The sequence below is a fragment of the Lissotriton helveticus genome, chromosome 10 (assembly GCF_964261635.1).
Source record: "Lissotriton helveticus chromosome 10, aLisHel1.1, whole genome shotgun sequence".
In the NCBI taxonomy this organism is placed as follows: domain Eukaryota; kingdom Metazoa; phylum Chordata; class Amphibia; order Caudata; family Salamandridae; genus Lissotriton; species Lissotriton helveticus.
In genome coordinates, this window is record NC_136071.1 from 599101603 (window position 1) to 599126711 (window position 25109).

The window sequence follows — 25109 nt, forward strand, 5'->3', positions numbered from 1 at the left end:
TTGGAAAAAAGAATAGAAATATGGAATGGCTACTAAAATGAATAAATCTGAAGAAATGCTCCAAGCATTTAGTACGGTCCTTGATTTTGTTTTTTACAGTAAATGAGTCAGAGAGCGAGCCTGCTTATTACCTATACTATGCAAGATGCAAACGTTCATTCATTCAAAATCCTGTATTTCGATTACAAAAGAAACCTTAAAAAGTACAGTACATTGCATATAAAAAAAGCTTAAGAAATTAAAAAATAAAATGTAAAACCAACAGTTGATAGCAATACTCTTTAGACTGTACGATAGATCAATATTAGTAGCATACATGGATTTGAAACACCTCATAGAAAATCAATGCAACATCCGTCATGGACACCATTGCATACCTAGGACTTCATATAAAATATATCATATAAATAATTAAAAATATAAAAACAAAGTGACAGTAGGCAATTATCTTTCCTTTTAAACAAGAAAATGTCCTGGGATCCTACTCCTAGTAACTCCAGCCTTGGGTGTTTCCACAGATTATCATAGTGACCCTAACTTTGGAGGAGACGCTGCGGGAGACGCTGTGGGAGTACATTTCCCTGTTTTGCTAAAGAACTCTACGGCTCGCCGCTCCCGCTGCGCGGGAGCCGCTTCGTGTGGGTGGACACCCGTGACCCACCAACGCTGTTGTACCTGTCTGGCCGCCGCCGAGGGGAAAGGAAGATCAGTGGAGGCTGCAGGGGTAGCGCGGCAGGGACTCACTATCCCAGGAGTCCCTGCTTGACCACGAGACATCCGGTCAGCGCACCCCTGCGTGCCCCGCCCCACCGGCAAACCAAACAAATTGTGAGCAGCTGCGCTGCTCTGTGTGACCCTAACTTTGGAGGAGACGCTGCGGGAGACGCTGTGGGAGTACATTTCCCTGTTTTGCTAAAGAACTCTACGGCTCGCCGCTCCCGCTGCGCGGGAGCTGCTTCGTGTGGGTGGACACCCGTGACCCACCAACGCTGTTGTACCTGTCTGGCCGCCGCCGAGGGGAAAGGAAGATCAGTGGAGGCTGCAGGGGTAGCGCGGCAGGGACTCACTATCCCAGGAGTCCCTGCTTGACCACGAGACATCCGGTCAGCGCACCCCTGCGTGCCCCGCCCCACCGGCAAACCAAACAAATTGTGAGCAGCTGCGCTGCTCTGTGTGACCCTAACTTTGGAGGAGACGCTGCGGGAGACGCTGTGGGAGTACATTTCCCTGTTTTGCTAAAGAACTCTACGGCTCGCCGCTCCCGCTGCGCGGGAGCCGCTTCGTGTGGGTGGACACCCGTGACCCACCAACGCTGTTGTACCTGTCTGGCCACCGCCGAGGGGAAAGGAAGATCAGTGGAGGCTGCAGGGGTAGCGCGGCAGGGACTCACTATCCCAGGAGTCCCTGCTTGACCACGAGACATCCGGTCAGCGCACCCCTGCGTGCCCCGCCCCACCGGCAAACCAAACAAATTGTGAGCAGCTGCGCTGCTCTGTGTGACCCTAACTTTGGAGGAGACGCTGCGGGAGACGCTGTGGGAGTACATTTCCCTGTTTTGCTAAAGAACTCTACGGCTCGCCGCTCCCGCTGCGTGGGAGCCGCTTCGTGTGGGTGGACACCCGTGACCCACCAACGCTGTTGTACCTGTCTGGCCGCCGCCGAGGGGAAAGGAAGATCAGTGGAGGCTGCAGGGGTAGCGCGGCAGGGACTCACTATCCCAGGAGTCCCTGCTTGACCACGAGACATCCGGTCAGCGCACCCCTGCGTGCCCCGCCCCACCGGCAAACCAAACAAATTGTGAGCAGCTGCGCTGCTCTGTGTGACCCTAACTTTGGAGGAGACGCTGCGGGAGACGCTGTGGGAGTACATTTCCCTGTTTTGCTAAAGAACTCTACGGCTCGCCGCTCCCGCTGCGCGGGAGCCGCTTCGTGTGGGTGGACACCCGTGACCCACCAACGCTGTTGTACCTGTCTGGCCGCCGCCGAGGGGAAAGGAAGATCAGTGGAGGCTGCAGGGGTAGCGCGGCAGGGACTCACTATCCCAGGAGTCCCTGCTTGACCACGAGACATCCGGTCAGCGCACCCCTGCGTGCCCCGCCCCACCGGCAAACCAAACAAATTGTGAGCAGCTGCGCTGCTCTGTGTGACCCTAACTTTGGAGGAGACGCTGCGGGAGACGCTGTGGGAGTACATTTCCCTGTTTTGCTAAAGAACTCTACGGCTCGCCGCTCCCGCTGCGTGGGAGCCGCTTCGTGTGGGTGGACACCCGTGACCCACCAACGCTGTTGTACCTGTCTGGCCGCCGCCGAGGGGAAAGGAAGATCAGTGGAGGATGCAGGGGTAGCGCGGCAGGGACTCACTATCCCAGGAGTCCCTGCTTGACCACGAGACATCCGGTCAGCGCACCCCTGCGTGCCCCGCCCCACCGGCAAACCAAACAAATTGTGAGCAGCTGCGCTGCTCTGTGTGACCCTAACTTTGGAGGAGACGCTGCGGGAGACGCTGTGGGAGTACATTTCCCTGTTTTGCTAAAGAACTCTACGGCTCGCCGCTCCCGCTGCGCGGGAGCCGCTTCGTGTGGGTGGACACCCGTGACCCACCAACGCTGTTGTACCTGTCTGGCCGCCGCCGAGGGGAAAGGAAGATCAGTGGAGGCTGCAGGGGTAGCGCGGCAGGGACTCACTATCCCAGGAGTCCCTGCTTGACCACGAGACATCCGGTCAGCGCACCCCTGCGTGCCCCGCCCCCAACGCCCATCCTATAACATCAGTGGAGAGACCGTCTTGCGGGACGCAAGCGGGACGCCGGGCGAAGCCCGGGCAAAGGGCGGGCCGTCTGTGGCCGTCCGGGGCCAGCAGGGGCCGGGACGGGCCTCCCCCCTAACAACTAAGGTAAAGTGAACAACCTGTTGATGTGGATGTCACAATAGTACCCCTGTAATCAGGCATGTCTTCACATTCCCCAATGTCTACTCGATCAGGCAGAAGCTCTAGACGAGGGGGTAATTCGAAAACAACATGCACGATGGATAATTTTATCACCCGCGCGGTGTCAGTTGTAGAAAAGGAGATTATCATGGCAGAACGCAGACTATCACGTGAATTCCTGGCACAAAAACGTTCCTCCTTAGGATCATTAGCACGTGCTACATCCCCGGTGAATACTATTTCTGCTGTACCTTTAATCCTTGTACCAACTGGTCATACACAACCCTGCGCTATCGATACAAGGCAAGATAATGGCACACTTGAGATTGTTCCAGACCCTGCACCTTTAAGCCAAGGTGGTATTATTACAAACAACCGCCTGGACACCACAGTAGCTGATCCACCGGCACTACCTGTAATTTTGGTACATGATGCACCCCCAGGGTTAGATCTCACACCCACGTTGCCAAAAGCAAGACGAGTTGTTACGAAAAGGAAGAGAGTGGTTACCCCGAGAAAAGCTTATAGACTAAAAACACTCAAGAGAATTCGTAGGAACTACATGATTGGAGGCTCCTACTGTAAATCTATAGAGCCGGAAACTACGAACATTAGGTTAGAAACAAGCAAACCACAAGCGGGGGATGACCATAATGTTACACTCGACCAAATGCAGATCTTGGAACCCACAAATTGTTCAAAGAATGCACCTGTTGTGAACCCGTTACTTGACCTGATTCACAAGCTCATGACAACTTTGCTCTCACCAGTTATTGTAAAACTGAATGACCTATCAGAGCGATTAGATAAATTTGAACAAACCTCACTGGACAATTTTTTTGCAGTGAAATCCCTGGTAAAATTACACTCTAAGATTGCAGGAGATACAACAAGGGCGGAAACAAGTCCCACAGCACCAACTCTAATGCACCAACCCCGACGATCTAGAAAAGATAATGCGACAGATCAGAATGAATCAAATAGTGTTTCAAGGGGAAGTCAATCTGAGTCTGTCGAGGTACACCAAATAATTGGAGGAACACAACCGACTGTTCCCCCGAAACCTGCACCACGAAAAGTAAATTTGGTGAATATAAATACTACTACTCAAACTCTGGTACCATCAAAATCAGGCAATGGGATTGAACCACCTACTTGTTCTACCTATTGTGGCTCAGACAATAATGTACAAGCAGCTAATCATAATAGAGACAAATTAGTATCGAAAAAAAAACCAAATACGCATCTTTCACCGGGATGCCAACCATATGTAGTTGTTCTAACTGGGGTCCCTCCCTTGAAACCTAACAAAAGGGAGTCTTATGAGGAGCTGAAGAACAAGACTCTATACTGGCTTAGAGAAAACAGACCCCTGCCATATGCTGTAAACTGTCAGGTTATCCAAGTTAGAAGAATTAACTGGTTAGGCACTAGGCCGAAAGACATAGTAGGGGATTGTATTTTGGTCAATTTTAAGGACCCTTCTGTTGCTCAGCTGGTATATGGCCAGAAACAAAGAGAAAGTCACTTGGGAATTGGTACCTGCGATCTCAGTTATTTTTACCCAATGCAGCGACCCCAAGACCCAAGAGATCTACCTCGGTCAGGCCTGATAAATAACAGGTATTCATTCTTTGACCCTCCAACCCCAGTAGGAAGAATGTTTCCAGGGAATATGGATGGGGATAAAAATTGGTCATGGTGGGGAAATTGACAAGAAGGAAAAGGTGGATTAGATGGGTCATTACCCAAGTTAATTAAAAATTATACAGAGAACCATTGTGAAAAATTAACTGCCATGCTTCCTATATCTGATATCCCCGGAAGTGTACAGGGTAGTGCTTTGCCCATTAGTCCCCTTGAGGACCACCAGGGGAGGGATATAATGAATAGTAACCATGCACATGTTATGGATAGATCGCTAGTGGTACTTGACGAGCTGCAGGATTCTACATCTCCCCATGAGTGCCCGAATTATTCAAATGAAGGGGTATTATTAGATACACCTAGTGTGGATAATACTTGCCCAAGTACCTTAACATTATGCAATTTGAATCGTGATATAAAAATCTTGTCATGGAACATCGCAGGGCTGTCTAGAAATCTGTGTGATAGGAACTGGAGCACCTTTATGGAAGAGTATGATATCATTCTTCTACAAGAGACATGGGCAATTAACATGGTGCACAGACTTGGATATAAAGCATTTTATTGTGGGGCAATAGCGTCTGTAAGAGGTAGACCGTCAGGAGGTTTGTTAATCTGGATAAAAGTATGTCTGAATGTTGTCGTATCACCCTGTAATATTGATTCAAAAGACTTGCTCGGGGTGAAAATCACTACGAAGGATTCTGGGGATATCTATTTGATAAATATTTACAACAGACCAAATCCAAGGAAAAAGGAATCGTTGGTTGTGGAACACTTAAATTCGTACCTGAGCACCTTAGAGCAGAATTTCAATACAATAATAGGTGGGGATTTTAACTGCCAATTTGAGCCTGTCCTGGGTTTAGAAAACTTATTAGAAAATGAGGATAGGGCCCATGACATACCCTGTCTAGATAGTGTAAAAGCAGTTAAAAGCTCAGTGGCAGTCATGCAGATTTATGAGCTGTCGGTATCTCATAATTTAAGGGCTTGCAATGGCAGATTGGATCCAGATAAGCCATCCAACTATACTTATAGTAAAGGGAATTCGAAATCACTTATTGACTTTGTATTGATCTCTATTAATTTGTGGCATTTGTTGCTGACCTTTTCTGTAGTGAACAGACCAGAAAGTGATCATTTCCCTCTTCAGGTAGGGTTACTCTCTAAACCATTCCGCCCATTAGATAGTGGATTGGAACTAAATAATGATGTGGGAGAGGTTGAGGTTACAAATAACAGGAAAGCCATAAAATGGCCATACATCCTGGCAAAGGAGGACATACTTATAGGTATTTATAACACTTTCTATAATACCGTTTCCTCACACAAAGATCTGCCAATGGGTTCCCACAAAAGTCCTCAATATGCACTATCGTCTAGTAGAGGATTTAATCCCCCTTTTGAGTAAAACTTGCAATACTAGCAAAGGCAATATAAGACGGCAATTGGAACTGGAGACACCGTGGTACAACAAACAGTGTCGTCTAGCCAAAGGTAATTTAATCCAAGCCGTAAAATCGAAAAATCAGAAGAGGGTGAGAGAGTGTAGAATTGAATATAAAAATCTTCTTTCAAAAGTGAAAAAAGAGTGGGATGACTCAATTTGGGAAGATCTCTTGAATGCTGCTAGGAAACATGATCAATGTACCTTTTGGAGCCTGATATCTAAAAGCAATAAATCGGGGAGCTCCAACAGAGACTTCTTTTTAGATGAAAAAATCTGGTATGATCATTTTTCTAAATTATATGATGCAACTGAGGTGCCCCCAGATGACATTTGCACTGGTTTTCATCCGTCTTATTTTAACTCGGAAAATTTTACTATTGAAGAGACATTGTGTGCAATAAAGGCAATCAAGGCAGGTAAGGCGCCAGGTCCCGACAAATTACCAGGTGATCTGTTTACCCATGATACCGAAATATGGTGCCCCTACATTAACTTTTTATGCAATTCTATTTTGCTTGGTACTCCAATCCCGGAATCTTGGAAGGGGGCGGAAATAGTCACTATCTACAAAAAAGGAGACCGTTATAATCCCGGTAATTACAGACCGATAAGTTTAATAGATATTTTACAAAAAATTTTTGCCAGACATATTTTAAATCGTCTTTTAGATTGGGTAGAGGAAACTAAGATCCTCTCAAAATATCAAGCAGGCTTTAGAATTAAGACAAGTACTGTAGATCAGGTACACAGGTTTATGTGTATTTGTTGGAAATATGTCCAAATAAAGAAGTGCAGTATATATGTAGCATTTATGGATCTACGCTCGGCGTTTGATCTTGTCCCTCGTCCTTTGTTATGGAATACTTTAAGGAACATGGGTGTCCCGGATGAACTGCTGTCTAACCTCATAAAACTTCATACTGATAATTTTGCAAAAATAAGATGGGGAAGAAATGGTGAACTCACCCAAGCAATTCCAGTTAGACGGGGGGTAAGGCAAGGGTGCGTGCTGGCCCCGACCCTTTTTTCCTTATTTGTAAATGACATCCCCCCCTACCTGGCACAATGTAACCATGATTCCCCTAAATTATGTAATGAAGTAATTACAGCGCTGCTCTTTGCAGATGACACCATTCTAATATCCCAAACACCTAAAGGACTACAAAATCTAGTAAATCAATTCGATAGTTATTGTAAAAATAAGGGGCTAGAAATAAACTCAACTAAAACTAAATACATGGCTGTTAATCCCCCAAAATCTTTTAGGAAAAATTTGGTTCTAAATAATACTAAACTGGAGTACGTAGAATACTTTGATTATCTAGGTATTAGGTTTGATAATAAATTGTCTTGGCTAAACCAGCTTGAAAAAAGTAGATTGATATTAAAGCACAACTCCCTTCCTATATTAAAAATTCATGGAGGGTGTACTTCAAAAGCAATAACACCTGCGATTGAAGTGTATAAAGCTAAAGCTCAATCTGCGGCCCTATATGGTGCCGAGATTTGGGGGCCTTACTCAAACCAAACATTTCAATTAGAGGAAAATGTGTTCTGTAGGCGTCTGTTAAGGTTGCCAAAAAGAACACCCTTAATTCCAGTTTTTTTGGACATTAACCTAAAACGCACAGACTATCTGTGCTGGCTGAGGCCACTGATTTATTGGGTAAGATTATGGTCTACCCCGGAACTTGCAGACTATAGAATGGGTCTGATGGAAGTTATGGAATTAGATACATATAACTCCATTAAGTGGCTGAGACATATATCTGTATGGCTTACCAAATTAGGCCTTACACACTTTTGGAAAAACCCAACTTCTATGCAACCAAATTGTAAAAATCAATTAAAACTTGCTTTCTGGTACTATATGAATACTAATATTTATGAACGTGCCACTGGTTCACTAACAAACAAGTTTTTGGAATTTAAGGATACCCCCATATTTGAGGAATTCATGGACGAGGTAGAACCACCACTGGCTAAAACCATGTTTCTCCAATATAGGTATGGGGTCCTACAAATAAATGCCAATACCTGTAGGTGGGGAAAGCCTAATTTTAATAGGCATGATTCACATTGTAAACTATGTGATCTAAATCAAAAGGAGGATGAAGCCCATATCCTTTTTTTTTGCCCATTGTATAGATTTCAGCGTACAAAATGGATCAAACCCCTTTGTAAAAACTTGGGCATACGTTCATATAAAGAGGCAGAAAGACTACTTAGATCTTTGTCTACTCGCCTGATAACCTTTGGAGTCAGTAGATTCCTTTATAGTATCTGCTTGATAAGAAAAAAGCATGGTCTTAAAACATAGATACAAAGTTTATTTTTAAATACTGGCTTTTTAATTATTTATAGATTGTATATAGCTGTTTTTATAGTAGGTCTGTATAACTCCTTAAGGTGATAACACAATGCAAAGGTGAAAATGCAATGCGTTGCACTTTGATTGTACATAAATTAGTATGAACTATGAATGTCTTGTTTGGTCTGGGGATTGTATATTTGTCCAACTTGCATTTTTATAATATATGTAACCTTGTTTTTGCTTTTAAGAATTATGTTAATATGTACTTTATATGTGTTGGCTTTATGGCAAAAATGTCGAATAAAAGCTTTACAAACAAGATTATCATATATCCGGTAAAATGGTTTGGATGGTAAGCACATAGGTAGATCAAATTATAAACAAGAGAATACATTCTTATCAGATCTGGGAGAGGGTAAAAACACAGAAGTAGCATCTCTAACATAGTACTACATTGTTACTGCCCTAACAGACCATGCTGAAATTAAAAATCTTGAGACAGCAAGAACAGGATCTGATGTGTCAGATTTCAATATGTACAAGGCCAACAAACCGTGCCTTGTGCCTATGTTGTGACATAATGGTAGGATCCACCTCAACCTCAGAATTTTACCTTTGTGACACAGTAACCGGAAGTGTACCTCAGTTTCTTTTACATTGGGGCAAAAAGGGCAATCCCCCGTCATTCAATCTTCTTTTTCTCACTTCAAGGTAAAGGCCTTGCGAGATAAAGTGCTGAACTGGAAACTAATGTACAAGGACTTTGCTACAGGGGAAGAAATTCCATCAATAAACGGATCAAATAGTGGGGTGCATTTATAACTATGGTATTTATCTGTCACATCACTGTACCTCCCCTATCTCCATACCTTCTGCAGGACATACTCCCTGTAGATTCCCCTGACCTCGTTCACTGAATTACTTATCATCATACTAGGATCTTCCCAGAGACCTTCAAGCTTTAGCTCACTGCACAAGCTTTTAACAGTTTTCAACAAAGGTGTGCTGCAATACTCATCTAACAATATTAGCTCCTGTAACGCCCCTTTATAGGCAGCCAGCTCCCAGGTTGTCCAAATTCTGACCCAATAAGTAAGGATTTTAAGCCATGCAGTATTGTCAATCCTATCAAGCTTCAGGTCCCATCTTAAATGTATAAGAGGTGTGCTCACTGGAATGCAGAGGATAGATCTAACAAATTTATTTTTTGTGGTAACTAATTGTTAAGTGTCACCCACACTCCAGATGTCTGCCACATACAATGCACCCCACAGCTCTTTACACCTTACTGTAAGCCTAACTCCCAGGAAGTCTAAACTACTGACCTGGTCTATAGGAACACCCTTCACTGTCACTTTACTCCTATAGGTGCGATGAGGATTAATGGCCATGTACTTTGAATTACCGACATTAATTTCTAGGCCCTGCTCCTGCTGAATCTCACAAAGTAATTTAAAAATTCCAGCAAGCCCACAGGTGTACGAGAGAGCAGCAAGGTGTCATCAGCAAAGGGCAAGACAGGGATACAAGTGCAAATTATCTTGGGGGCATCAGGCTGACACATGTTCAATGCTTCAACCACGTCATTCATATACAAAGAGAACAGTGTGGGAGCCAGTATGAATCCCTACCTCGTGCTATGCTGAGTGGAAATCCTGGAAGATAAAGTGTCCTGATCATTCCATCGAACCTTGACAGATGTATCTGCGTGTAGCCTGAGATGGAGGAGATCCGGTGGGATATCCATTTGGGCCAAGACCTCTCAGAGTGTTTCTTGGTACCAAATCGAATGCAGCCCTCATGTCCATGAAGGCTACATACAGATTGTATTTGTTGATGGTAATATACCTCCAGTAGATGGTCATAAAGCGCAATATCTGATTGATTGTGACAATGCCCTCATGGAGCCCTGCCTGAAATTGCAACAAGACTTGGTGTTCACCCATCCATTCCTGCAGGCAAATCAACACTTGCCTGCAGAAGACTTTCTGGGTATAGTCCATAAAACTGATAAGCCTGTAGTTTGCAGTGCTATCTTTTAGGTCCCTTCCTAAGGATAGGGACAATGTTGGTAGCACACATTATTCTGGTATCTCATCACTGCTTGCTATGGAATTACTCAGTCTATTCAGGTAGGGGACCTAGATGTCTGGTTCAGAATGGAATACGTCCACTGGTATACCGTCAGGACCAGGGACCTTTTCCTTCTTCTCATGTGAAAAGGCCTCTCTACTGTAAATACAATTGGGAATTCACCAGGAAGGTCAGAAGACGCTATAGAGAAAACCATCCAGGGACCCATCTGGAGATCCACGCTCACACTAGTTGTGCCCCTGTATAAAGCTTCAAAATGCTCAATTCTCTGAACAGCAGGTACAAAAACATCAGCAGCAGGTAAAACACCGCTCTTGCCAGTGACAATTTTCCAAAAGGCCCTACAGTCTTGTTTCCCAGGCATCTCTACTAGTTTAACAAACTGATATGCCTCCCACTGTCCCTTGGAGTTGGTCGATAATGCCTTGTAAGACTTGCCAGCTTGCACTATGCCTGAATTAAAGTCCTCCATAATGGCCCTGATCAAACATCCTTTCGCATCCTTACTTTCTTTAGTAAACCAGGGCACCCTCATAGGTTTGACCTGTATTTCCTTACTTTGTTTCCTAAAATACTGTTTAGCTCTGCAAAACATTCAGAATATTTAAGGTTAAACCTAAATGATGCCAAGCTAAGGGAATCCTCAAAATGGTCCACTAGTGTTTAATATATTTTACTCTTTATATGATTGTTATTGTTAATGTTGGTCATTTTATGTTTCTGCAATTATTTGTAAGCACTAACTGCACTGGGAAAGTATTTGTTGCTGTTTCTGAGAGCTTGGAAAATAGGTCAAGGCTGAAGTCGGCAACAAGAGGATTATGAACCCTATCCTCTTGAGTGACTACCTTCATATCAACCATATAACACCATAGCCTCAGATCGAGCAAGATATAATCTAGATGGCTAGTGTACAAAACTCTTAAATGTAGGTTGAGGTTAATTGTCTGATTTTGAGCGATGACTTAAGGCTCCCAGGCCATGAGCCAGGCAAAGAAGTAAAATCGGACAAGCAACTTGAGGCCATTTTGTAACTGGTACAGTAGCAAGAGTGGGAATTACCCACACCTCGTCCTCAACTGCCATAAGCAGAGAAAGGGGTTCCAGTGGTTCAAAACTGGTGTTGAAGTTACCAGCTATGAAAATAGGCCAAGAATGTTGTACACTCCTCTCTAATAAAGACTGAACGTTGTGAATGGTAAAGGATTCTGCACTATCGTGAATTGAGCGTGCATAAATATTACAAACAACTATGTGCTTTATCAAAGCTGGTCTTTGGCATGTCAAAAGGATCCCTAAGATGTCTTTGGATCCTGTGGCTAAAACGTTCACCTTAAAGTTATTTGTGTTTTGTAGCCAAATAAGAACAATAGTTACTTACCTGTAAACTGTGGTTCTCCAGCATTGGTGTCTTTCATAGATTCACATACCTCCGGAGGCTCTGCCCGATCTAGCTGGATAAGCACTAATAAAAAAAGTTAAATAATCATGCTTTTTCAGTGGTGCAGTAGCCCACATTTCATGTAATGGGATTATTTGGTGGCCACCAATAAATTCTCCCCATTAAAGATTGTAGACCCGCCACATTCCATGACAAATATAGCTACTTCACTATGCCCTCCGTCAACAACCTTAAAAATCTGTGCCATTTGAGGGAGATAGGGAGTAGAATGGAAGTTCAGCAAGCAATATACTTGATCTTTCGTGGCCACCTCTAGCTCCTTCCTTGTGGGACTCATTGGCAAGTGGTCAGATTGCCCAGGCTCCTCTCCAGGGGTAGATACTATGACCTGGGTATTACTAATAGGAATACCAGCCTGGGCAGGATTCTGTGTAGTCAATCAATGTCTGATGTGTTTGAAAAGCCTAGTCACCCCCCATCAATTCACAAGACACTTTTTGAGGTGGTGCTAAACCTTTGCCTGTCGCTAGGGAGGTAGACAAAAGAGCTTTATGGCAATTAGAAGAGCTCTTTGTTCCAGGGCAATCAGTCCATCATTACTTTTGCTATTGACAAAGTAAATGCCAATGTAGTCAAGTTAGTCAGGCTTACTACTACACCGCCTGGCTTTTACAATGTCCTCTCTGATAACAGATTCATAATTCCGTACTTTGCGCAACCAGCAAATGGTCTTATTAACTAGGGCTTCTTTGTGGGCCCCTGGGCACAATTTGGGGACATTTATCAGAAAAATTTCCTCACCTGAGTTTGTATTATTCCCTCTCTCTTTCACCTTATGGGGCCACTGGGCTTCCCCTCTTCTCTTTTGTTATTCTAATCTAGTAACCCAATCATCTTTCTAAATGAACTAGCCAATGGGGGACTTGTGGCCATTGCGTATCTTGGAGTCAGTTTTTGCTAAGTTTACTTATCCTCTGTCCAGTTTTCTCCTCCTGAATAGGACAAAAGCATTATATGCCGTGAATAGTCTATCCTTGCAGTTAAGGAGTTAAAAGACTGGAGTAAGGGAGAGGGCAATGGAAAAGATCATTAGGTACTTGTGCTTAGGAATTTGGGTGCTGGTCACATCTGTATCGGATTTCACAATATTAAAGCTTCTGGCTAGATCCAATCTCCCTCGCTTGTTAAGACTGCCCAAAAGTTTTTCCACTTTGTCAGACTGTGTAACAGCTTTCCTTAGCTCACAAAGCTCTTCCCCCAACGAGAACAGCTGCATTTAATTTCGGATGGCCTCTGGGGGTTGCTTCATGTGTAAGCTTTGAGCACTCTAAACTGGATCACTAGAAGTGGGAGGGTCTTCTTGGGGTTGCAGAGCTGAAGACCTAATTTAACACTCCAGGTTCACCACAAATGGCCTTGGCTGGATGGCACAGCTGCTGATTCTAGAATTGGGATTGTCTGTGTCAGTCAACTATGTACTGAAAAATGCCCCAGGAGTAGCATTGATAACAGGTTCTCTAGGTTCCTGAGATTTCCTCACATTGCAACATGGATTTGTCAATTAAGACTTCATATCCATGCGTTTAAGTTTAGGCTTAGTTGAACATGACGAATCTCTTATTTTCAACCAGCAAGCCCCCAACTTCCACAATTAAAAGCTCTGTATCATTGACTGTACAGTTATCAGCAGCATTTTGCTAATGTTTTAGCCTTCCCAGGTTCCTCAACATTAACAACAGCCTTGTGTTTCCCCATTATCAACAGGCTGCTGAGGGAAAATCAGAGACAAATGTTAGGTTCACCTTGTATGAAGAAGCAAACAAGTCGACAACAGTATAAGGTCACAAATAAGAAGATAGAAAGTAAAACACAAATTATACTATGATTATTAGCACTATAAGAGCAAAGACCTATAGTGGTCCCTTCATGACCCTATAGCTGCAATTTAAATAGTGTTCAAGAGTTTGAGATTACACTTAAAAACAGTCAATGCACCCTCAATATAGGCAAGAACAAAACCAATGTTTAGTATCGTTATCACAGTTGAACGCCACAGTTATTCCAGTAATCCCACAAGGTCTCTAAAAATTAGCACCAGGGCCTGATTCTGAGGAAAACCAATACCTTTTCCAATGGACAAAAGAGGGGTAATCCCAGTCTCTTCCGGGCGATGATGGACACAAGACGGGCTTTTCCTGGGTACGTCCTGTGCTGTGCAATTGCAGAGGGCACTTTTGAGCACAATGGAGATAGGCTCCATCCCCTCCTGGGCCTAAGTCTGCCGGTCTGCCTCCTGGCGTGAGGTGCGATAAGGGAGTAATCCCCAGAGTCCATAGGGGTCCGAGTAGGCAAGACACCCTTTCAACAGACTCCACTGCCCACGTTCATAAATTAGACACATTTAAAGCAATTTTTCAGACCACATTCACTAGTTACTATGTATCCCACAGGTAAACTTTACTTCATAGAATTAGAGAGCTTATGGCCCAACAATGCAGGTCAGAAAAACCTACATATATTGCTCCACCTACTGCAATTTGCCAACTTAATACCCAAATACAACACAATTAGGAGACTGCTTTACTTACTCTTTTTTCGTGGCTGAGATGGTGACGTGGATTGTGAAATTGCATCATTTGTTTCATTTTCTTCATCCTCTTTTGGCTCCACTTTAACCTCTAACTTTTTCTCTTCCACTTCCATTGGCTCCTGCTTAGTCTCTGCCCCATCACCTTCTTCCTTTGCTGGCAATGAGGATGACGAAGATGATGAATTTTCTTCTAGCTAAAATTAGAGAAATATAGGTACAACAATAAGTTAATACACCTACGCAAAGGTTACACTCCAATGATGTCATACAAAATGATTACTGGAGAACAAAGCCGCTACAAAATATTGAAGGCTTTTCTTCTATTTCAAATGGCTTTTATGTTTCTATCTCCTTTTGAGAATAGAAAGAGAGACTGCTCTACCACCATACCTACATTTAGTGAAGGACTTTTGTCACCTTAAGTGGTTTAGTCTGTGCAGGAGAATGGCAGCATCACAACTGCTTCCCATTCCTGAACTGGCATTTATTAAAGCAATTACCAAACCCATTCCGTTAATGCTGCCAAAAAACACTGGTTTTGTACTAAAACACCTGCCAAAAAAATGAAGTTGTGCTTATTGATAACAGACATAATACATACTGAGGCTCTTTAGACCTTTTCTACTTGGTCTCCGTACCAGGACTAATATTCATCTTCAGGACTTTTGCACAAGCATTGCACTATGGAGACAGGATGACTGCCAAATATTGAAGTTATGGAGACAGGATGACTGCCAAATATTGCAGGTATGCGAGATATCTTCGGTGCCCAAATAATTCTACCACGGAGGAACCATGAAGAATAAAAAACTGTAAGGAAAGAGTGTTAAATCGGCAGGCTGATCCCACTATCAGGCACAGAAAATGGATACTTACTTGCAGTCCTTGTTCTGCATTGTACCATCTTTAATTAAGTCAAACATTAGAATAATTTCTCGCAAAGTTTGGGGTCCCCAAACATTTCTTCATCACTACATGACTATAATTGTTCACAAATCATCTGAAAAGGACACCCATCCAGACTTCTTTATCCCCCTTTTGACTTTCCACTGGATAATGCAGCCTAGTTTTTTCCAAATTGCAAGTCATAGTAGAAAATACGAAAAGAGCACTTTTTGTTAGGCTACTCTGCAGTACATTTGTACTATCATGGCATAGCATAGCCATTATTAACAATGATGAAAAAGCACAGAATGATAGGCTTTCGTTATAAGAGTTGAAAATATATACTGCTAATGTTTCAGAAGCTTCTGCTACCCACGATGCCTTGCATTGGCAGCTGGCCTCACAGGATAAGCGCTTTGTGAAGGTACACTAAACGAGGAGAATAGTACGTTATTTTTGCTGCTGTAGGAGGATTACGGCTGGAGATGAGAGAAGGTCAATAATTACTTCAATGAAGATTCCTATGATGCAAACTCAGGATTATAAATAAGTGAACAATGTGTCCTGCATCACAGGATCCTTATAAATGTCATAAATGTTATAACAAATTATCAAGCAGATTAAAAAAATAATTAAATATGACAACTTCAGAGAAAAAAACAAATACAGAAAGGCACATACAGCCCCTTCTGATCGTAGGTGAATAATATTCCCAAGTGCTATTTGAGCAATTATCAAGTCAGCTTTAGGATCTATATCAAGAAAATAATGCATTGAGAATCTGTTGCCAACATTCACGTAGCTGTTGTACAGATCTCAGCTAGAGGAACATATCTTAGCCAAGCACCGATTGCTGACTTTGCTCAGGTGGCCTTCGGTTTTGTGGAAAGGTTTTGTGGCTGATAGCACAGTACTACTGTTGAGGAGAAAATCATAGTAATGCATATTGCAAGCCTTTACAGGTTAGGGCTTTGTGAGGAGAGGTACAGAAAAAGATGTTTCCATTACCGTAGCCACAGATGCTAGCAAAGGGAGCTCATACAGTAAATAAAAGCAGTTGGACGTTAAAAAAAGAAGAGGCTGCTGTCAGAAACAGGACAGTGGTGCTTTGAGTGTCCAACGGCAGTATGAGTAAATAATGTACTAAAGAGGAGGTGTCACAACAACAGGCCATTAAGACTGGAGAAGGCGAAGGACAGGTAGGTGGATTAACTGAAAGACCTTTTTGAGACGTCAGTACTTGACTTTAAACATTAGGGGGCCAGGAAGGTCTTACAAGAATGGATCAGTAAAAAAGGACGCCAACCAGGTACATATTGACATCCAAATATGGAAGGCTGTATTGTTATCACACTGATGTAAAGAGCCTTATTATCAATGGACCAATGATAACTGATGTACTGCATGATTAACCTGTGATCAACACTTGTGACAAAAATGTTTGATTTATGAACATTACTGTAGTACTGTGGCAAGGATGGTCCTGCATTCCAGCTGCCTGACTGAGATAGAGGAGTACATATTGCACCATGGTTCATTAGCTTACGAGGGACAACTAAAGAAGCGACACACACCACCATAGGGCCAGACCGAGGTGGCCGACACCTCACTTCCTGTCCTGATATCCCTATTTCTCCAACTCTTACAATTTGTTTTCCCTCCGTTTCACCAGCTGAGAGCAAAAGTTTTGCAAAACAGCTCATCTTAACCAGCTCACCCATATTGGTGCTAAGCAAAAAGTAAAGAGAGCTCCACCAGTGAAAGCTCCAGCAACAGGGCTGGGACAGGGCGACTCTCGGACAATGAAAACTATTGGCCTTAATAATTGGATACAATGGGAACTTTCGAAATGTACCATTCTTTTTCCTGCCATGAGATGATTTCCCACTCTCTGCAATCTCCTACCTCCACCTGAGGCTCAGGCTGCAATACCAGAGTTCCGGCCCAACTGGGCTAAAGAATGGTGATGGATTAAACCCAGATCAGTTGACTGGGGGTGAGTGTTTGATTTGCTCAAACGCTCCGTCCATCATCCCCTTTTGTATCGCTTTGTTCGCCCTAAGTTGGCAGGGTATGCTCAGACGTGAGTCCCTTGCTCACTTGGCCACTGGATTCAAGATAGCCTGGCTGATGAGGATTATGAATCCGAAACCGGTCCCAGGATGCTTGTTTCCGGTCCAGGGAAGACATGGCTAGGCAGTTCGGGCTGGACTGTTCCCATGAGGCACAGGGTCAGACTGATTTGCATATAGCCATGTCTGAACTGGGGTGGCTGAGTGGGCTAAAGAATGGTGATGGATTAAACCTGTATCAGTTGACTGGGGGTGAGTGTTTGATTTGCCCAAACGCTCCGTCCATCATCCCCTTTTGTATCGCTTTGCAGTGTTTCGGTACCTCATACAAATGTCCTACCGATATGAAGGAGGATGCTGGAGGAAGATGTAAGGGAAAGAAACAACTATTGAAGGAAGCTTGCTGGCAGATGAAGAGGTGAGGCAACCTATCCAGCCAGAAAGAAGTCAAGGACAGACATTATCAAGAGATAAGGACTTATTGAAGACTATTCAGAAGTACCGTGATAAATGTCACAGGAACTGGGAGACAAGTACCACTGGTCTTCTGTCCGCAGATCACTTTCCCCGTTTTTTTTTTAATTTTATTTTTTTAAACAGATGATACCCCACTCGAAACTAGTGAGACTGGATGAAAATATATGCAAGCCAGCATAGAGAAAAAAAAGTCTTGGAAAATAAATCTAACTATGGTTATGCAGCATTCTGGCATTAACTATACTGCAATCACAGCTCAGGCTGCACTGATGTCTGCTCATTTGGCTGGCTTACTGTCTACAGTTAGAGAACACCTTCAGATGGTGTGCATAGAATGGCTGAGAGTTCCCTATTCCAGAAGTTACATAACTTGCTAACTGTTGTATGCAGATTAAAGAAAAAGAGGATGACAAAGGGGCAGCTCAATAGAAAACCCTTGAAGTATATATTTTACAATCCCATACACAAACGATCATGACCTCAATGGCAAAGGCCAAACGTGAGTAAATAGAGGTTAAGCATAAGAAGGGAGGTACTGAAGGTTGAGGAGCGGATTCTTTCCCATTACCAAACGTTTGCCACAATGGTGGTCAAGCTGGGCACCGAAAAGGTTTGTCCTGTCTGGGCCAGCCACCATATGCAGGCGCTCTTCCATCCTCAGCCTTGGAAATACACTGCTGGTAGTATGCAATAATATGAGCCAGTTTCTGCCACCTCCACTGACTACCTTCCATTGCCCAGCAAGCTAACCAGAATCCCTTTCCCCAAGGGGAATTTCCTCAATAGGATAACCCAAAGGGAACAGACGTTTGCATGCAAACTTCCTTGTTTAAGTGGACCGTGAAAAGGGGGGGCAGGGAGTGGGGCGGGGGGAAATGTGTGAGCATGGTGTTGGGGAAGTGGGTGAGGGGTTGCATGCGGTGGTGTGGGGTGGCAGTGAGTAAGAAGTGTTCACGGGGGAGTGCTTGTAGGGGGTAGGGTGTGTGTGTGTGTCTCTATCTCTCTCATATGGGTGTGAGGGATGTACTACCTCTTTTAATGGATACAGGAGCCATAAGGTCTACTTTAAAGATATCGAATTTCCAGGACCACCTTCTCACGGTCAAAACTGTTCACTCAGTGTTTCAAATGAAACACACCATATCTCAAAGACAGTTTCTGTTACATTAGGACACCCTGACTGATCAATATGCCTATTTTGCTTAGTCCTAGCTGTTTGCTGAGATGGACTTTGTTGTTTAAGATGCATCATATGATTTATTATACCTCTGATAGAATTTATTTGGATGTGCTCATGAAATCTACGATGGCATTACTGCTGTGTTGTCAATGTCATGGGATGTCCCATGTTCTCCTGTAAATAAGGTGCAGAATCCTGATGATGTATTATCCTCTGTGCCAGAACGTGTCACGTCACAGGGACCAAATGCCGTCAGATAAGTGTTCACTGGCCTACTTGCATGAGTTATGAAGTCAGGAGTAAATATTTCCGAGTATACCTCAGTATCTCCTTTTTAAAGAAGCTGAAGATTGCATAGAACTGGCCATATGCTCCCCTCTTCTAAAACAGTGTATTAGTACCTATTAAAATTAGAACCTGATTCCCCTGTAGAAAGACAGAATGGTAAGGCCTTGATGGCAAGCAGGAGTACGGTTTTGTGCAAGACCTAAGCACTATGGACAATTCCTCTCTCTTTCCTTTTTCTTAAGCCTGCCACTAGATTATCCTCTATCGCTGTAACATCCACACATTTTACTGTTGTGGATTTATAGGCAGCATACTTTTCAGTTTCATTACAGCAAGACAGCTAGTACCTTTTTTACTTTAACCTACAACACTTCCCAAATTACTTGGACTTGACTTGAACATGGCTATACAGAATTCCCCACTATCTTTATACAAGCATTAAAAAGAGATTTGGACACATTGATGTTGCTGGCTGGTTCTACCTATATCTAATATGTTGAAGATGTGTTATTTGTTAACCTCCTATCAAACATGTTTGGACATAATTACGTTGTTGACCCACTTAGATGGAAAGAGGCGAACATTTACAAAGATAACTAGCAAAGTTGTCAGGTTAATGTGCACTATTTGGGACATGATATTTTCACAGGGGCGAGGCACCTTTCAAGTTAATGCACTCTTGGCATTTCCACATTCTGAGACTCAGTGACAGATCTGAACCCTTTAGGGTATGCCATATACTCTGGGATATGCTGAACTTGCTAAACCCTTACAGGCTCTAACAAAGTAGTCTGTTTTTGATCCAGTTCCCTGGTAGGGGAAGGCAGAAATGTATTTCACTACATTGAAGAGTGCTCTAGCTTCTGAACCTGTATTAAGACCCCCTCCTCCCTACTAAGCTAAACCATTTACCCTTTCTGCCATGAGAAGGCTCATTTGTCTTCGATGTGCTAACGCAAAAGCATGGTGACCAAAATCGCCCTGTTACTTATTACTCCACTGCACTAGATCCAGGGATGGTACACTTCCACTTATGTTTATAATCAGTCACTGCTGCAACTGAATTACTGCAATCCTACTAGAATATAGCTCTTGGTTCTCCTTTGAATGTGGCTGTTCCTTATGCAAAGTCTTTGCTGAAGAAAAATAAAACATTTTACAAATGCTAAACTAAATTTATGAATGGATTCTTCCTGAATCCAACTAATATGACTATAGTGCAGCCACTTCCCTTAGAAACTGGTTTCATTGCTCACCGTCCCCAACATGACTGCTTATCTGCTGTGGTGTACACTGCTAAACCCTGTGTTGAAATATATGAGGATCATATTTCTAACAGTGATGGTGTTTTCTTTGTGTATGTCTCATTTGCAAACTGAAAAAGATCTGCTGGCCTCATAGGCTCCGTGCACTTTATTTACTTGTTGCGTAAGCATGCGTAAGCAAACTTTCTGAAAAATATTTCTCTCTCAAAAGTTGCTGAACTGATTGCTTTGATAAGAGCACGTTTTAGAAAAAAAGTAACTGTGCACACTAATTATAAATATGCCATTTGTGTGTTCCATGATTTTGGGCAGCTCTGGGCAGTTTACTTCAGCTGGCAGACCCATCCAAAAATGGAATTTGTGTAGCTGACTGTTAATCAGTTTACAGTGCAATTAGCCGTCATCAAGGTTAATTACCGTTAACAATTTACAGATTATGTTTCCAAAACAAATGTACTGCCAGGTCAATCGTCTTGTCTTTGACTCCCGTTTTCCTAGTTCATTACAAGACTATCATTTCCCCTTTCTTTCACTCCTGGATAGTTAATCTTCCCTAAAGCTTTAAATTACACTTCAAGATGCGTGGAAGAAAAATGGGGGTATATTTGACATGGCTGTGCAAAAAGCTCAAATCCATTTGTCATGTTAACTAACTTTGTTCTTGTTCACCATGGAGTGGCTCGTGTTTAAGAAGGGATGGTGACCTCTTTTCTGCTTTATTGTTTCCTACTTACATTTTCATTCCTAGCAACACATTATTGCTGCTCCTTTGTCATTTGCCAAGGATTCAATGTGGAGAGATCAGTCAGGACAGAGCGGGGTACACAATCACTTCCTAGGTTGCCATTTGTACAGATCCGCATCAATTTCAAACAGATGACAAAATGACAAAGCATGAATATGTTATACTTGCAATTTGTTTCTTTTCAGGGTGGATAGATGAGCATCTGTGTACACATGAAGATGTAAGGACAGCAACAAAATGTTTGTTGGAGTTTGTCTCAAGATATTGTATTCCAGATAATTGGATTAAGACAAGGGAAGCCATTTTCTATAGGAAATCATCCAAACAGTCTACAAGGCTCGCAATATTACAAAACAATTCGACTGTACCGATCACCCACAAGACAAAGGAATGGATTCTCGAAAAACAAAATTGTAAATCTGTGTGGAAACAAGCCTTAAGTGCCCGGATGCACTGCCTCTACCTCTCATGTCTATGAGAAATACTGCAAACAGAAAAATAAGTTTGAGTCCCTACGAGGTTATTATGTGAAAGCCTACGATAGGCCTGACAACCTTTGTTTGCAAATGTCCATCTGACTAATAATGTAATTTTGGACTATTGCCTAATATTGATCAATACTTTCTGACTTTACATTCATAGGTCTCTCCAGCACTACCACGGTCCCAAAAGGAATCTTTCTACAAACTGAAGAATATGGCTATATAAAGGTACAAAAGCGAAAAACTATTTGATGAAGAGAACTACAATACCTACAACTACGGCCATGGAAAAGAGGAAAGGATGGAAAAAAATGTGAAACAAATGAACAGCGAAGGAAGTAGGGTGGGACAAAATATATGCTTCTTTATTTATATGGCGGTGATGACAATGGTAATATTATATCATGGGGTGCTGTGTGTACATATTAGCCCTACCTAAGTAACTCATTTTCGAATGCTATGATATTGAATGTGAAACAAAGGGAAATATTATCAATGACTCCAGTGATGCGTTTGAGGTTTCAAAATAATATTTTTGTACATGTGGTGATGGGCTACCAACAAGTATTTAATGTAAGAAATTATCAATCTATGCACATGCCAAGGTAGTACAAATGGTGGTTTGTATGGATTACAACCACATTCACCCATTTTTCTTTACAGTCAACCTTTTTATTTAACATGACACTTATTAAATTTTAAGGACATATAGCCATGTTAACAAATGAATGAGAATATTGGGTAAACCTTTTCCATGATAATCTTTGTGTCATAATTTTTTATTGGAGTTCAAAGATAGGCAATTTCATAGGTTACAAAACAATAAAATAAATATAAATCAGTATGTGACAAATTATATACACCTGTAATCTTGATGATTTGCAAAACAAAAATGAGGACGCACCTGCAAGAATACATTTCTTTTGAGTCTTTAATGGAAATACTACTCACAGAGTGGTTCCATTCCTGAAGCTGACTTGCACTGAAGAGACGGAACTCTACATTAAGAATAGGGTAGACTAAGTTGAAGGTGTTCAAGTTAATTTCTGGCACATTCGACAACACAGATAAGAAATCGCTTGCGGCATTTAAAACGCTTTATTTGTGGAGTCAGACCGTATTAATGATTGCTGCAGAATTGGCGAGGGTCCTGTTATTTGGGTCATGTTTACTCTGCTATTCATGATTGTCAAGGAAGATCCAGAATACTGAAAAGACCTAATGTGAGTTTCATTCAAGGTGTCGAGGAAGATGCAGGCTGAGAAAGGAGAAGAATAAAAAATAAACTGTTTCAACAATGTTTTAGGTGTAATATTCCCAGAAGTAGGAGTATTAACCCCTTGCATGCGGCCGCAATTCGGCGCCTGTGCGGCAAAATCGCAAGTGGGCGGGTTCATGACGGCCCCCAGCCGTCATCAGCACACGAGCACCGCTGTGCATGACGGACGGGGGCCGTCATCAGCATGCAAGGGGTTAATGAACATGCAGGAAATTATAAGATTGGCAGGTGTTACCTACAGATCTTTGGGCAGCAGGACAGCAAAAGTGGTAGGTACAAGGAAAACTGTGATCGAGGATAGAATGGCTCTAGACTAGGTCCTAGCCAGGAAAGTAGGCGTCTATAAGATCATTGGACAAAATGGCTGCAATTTATTTCAGGATAATTCAGGCCAAGGGTGAAACGCTACTGATAAAAAGGAATAAAAAAATGTGCATAAAGTGGCACCTTCATGACGGTGGGAAAAGAGCAGCAGCTTGTTAGGAAGCTGGGATACTTATATTCTAGAAAAAGTGATTGCAGAAATTGGAACAATTCTGTCCCTTATTGTGATTGGTCAACTGCTGATGTACTCTATAAAGTGTTAAATTAAAAACAGGTCAGAATGTAGAAGACATCCAAAGGACTGCAGTAAGGTAAATGTGGGTACAATAGAGGGAGCAGGTGAAGGTATGAGACAAGGAAGTCAGCACAATGACTCATAATTACTGATGAGGGATTATTGAAAGAATCAAAGGGAGGGGTGTTAAGAAGAAAATTAAAGTAAGGCATATTGCGCAGCTTTGCAGCTTGGTAAGGAGAGAAGAAAAATAGGAGGAATTAGATACCGTTGGTACACATGGTTGCAAAGATAGCTCATATAAAGAACAAGAGATAGCAATGGCTTATGCAGGGCTTTAAGTGGGCAGGTCACTCCAGGCCTCAGACTCATCAGTAATTAAAAACTATCATTAAAAAGGGATCCTATCAGGCACTATATTCATATTCTTAAATGTACTGGCAAATAACAGTGATTGATTTCTGAGAAAGTACTGGAATTTATTTCTTTAGGTATTCCGTGTCAGTGATACAGGTACATCTCAGTAATTCAGGTCCCATTTATATTTCACATGTTTTACCTACTAATGCACCACAATACTCGTCAGGTGACACTATAGGGGTCACAAAAATGTAGTTTATATGTTTAAACCATGGCCTTGATTGCATAGGCCACATCTCTTTTAGAGACCCCCATTTGAAGCCTGTGGTAAGTGTAAAAGACAAAGGATGAGCCTGGGATCAAAAACAGGAAAGTTGAGCATCATGTGTCAAAGAGAGATATGAGGAAAGAATGCACCAAAGCTGAGGTTCACATCACAATAATGGGCGTCTCAAATTGGGGAGGAAGATGGACTTGTGATTTAACTGAAAGGCCTTTCTGACAAGCCAGTAAATGACTTAAAACACTGGGGTGACAAACGCCTTAACTAAACTTGGCCAGTAGAAAGGTTCGCTCATCGGGTACAGACTAACATCCAAATAAGGAAGGATGTAATGTTACCACTCTGATATAAACTGCCTTTACTATACACCAATGAGAATTGATTTACTGCATGATGTGTGATCAGAGCCTGTGACAATGATGTCTGATTTCTTAACATGAGTGCCGATCTGTAGTTTCATTGTCCGTTTACTAATCCCATTTAAGCTAAGAATATGTAAGAATGCAATCACTTATTGTAGGAGGCTGGCTCTGTAGAATACTACACCAAAGTGACGTATAGTGTGCACAGAGTCCAATGGAACCCCAAAGGTAGGCAAAGGTAAAAGTAGATAATACCGTACTCTCCATTTGTGGTAGTGTGGGCTAGCAGTAAGGCTTTATCAAAGGATAGTGTTAAGCATTTATTGTACAAACTCAGGCAAGAAATGATGTGTCACACTCAAAGACTGAACTAAGACCAATTTTGTTTGCATAAAAAAATATTTAGTTTTTTTATTTCTAGATCCAAGCTAGGCCTGGTGCAGGTT

General features: G+C 42.5%; 1 protein-coding gene across 1 annotated transcript in view; it reads right to left on the reverse strand.

Moving 5' to 3' along the window:
- The window catches only part of CREBBP (CREB binding lysine acetyltransferase), a 1783742-nt gene that overhangs the window by 889800 nt on the left and 868833 nt on the right, over positions 1–25109 (reverse strand). The window contains exon 16 of the mRNA XM_078663125.1: positions 14425–14620. Within this exon, the coding sequence (XP_078519251.1) occupies positions 14425–14620 (196 nt within the window). The remainder of the gene's footprint in view (positions 1–14424; positions 14621–25109) is intronic.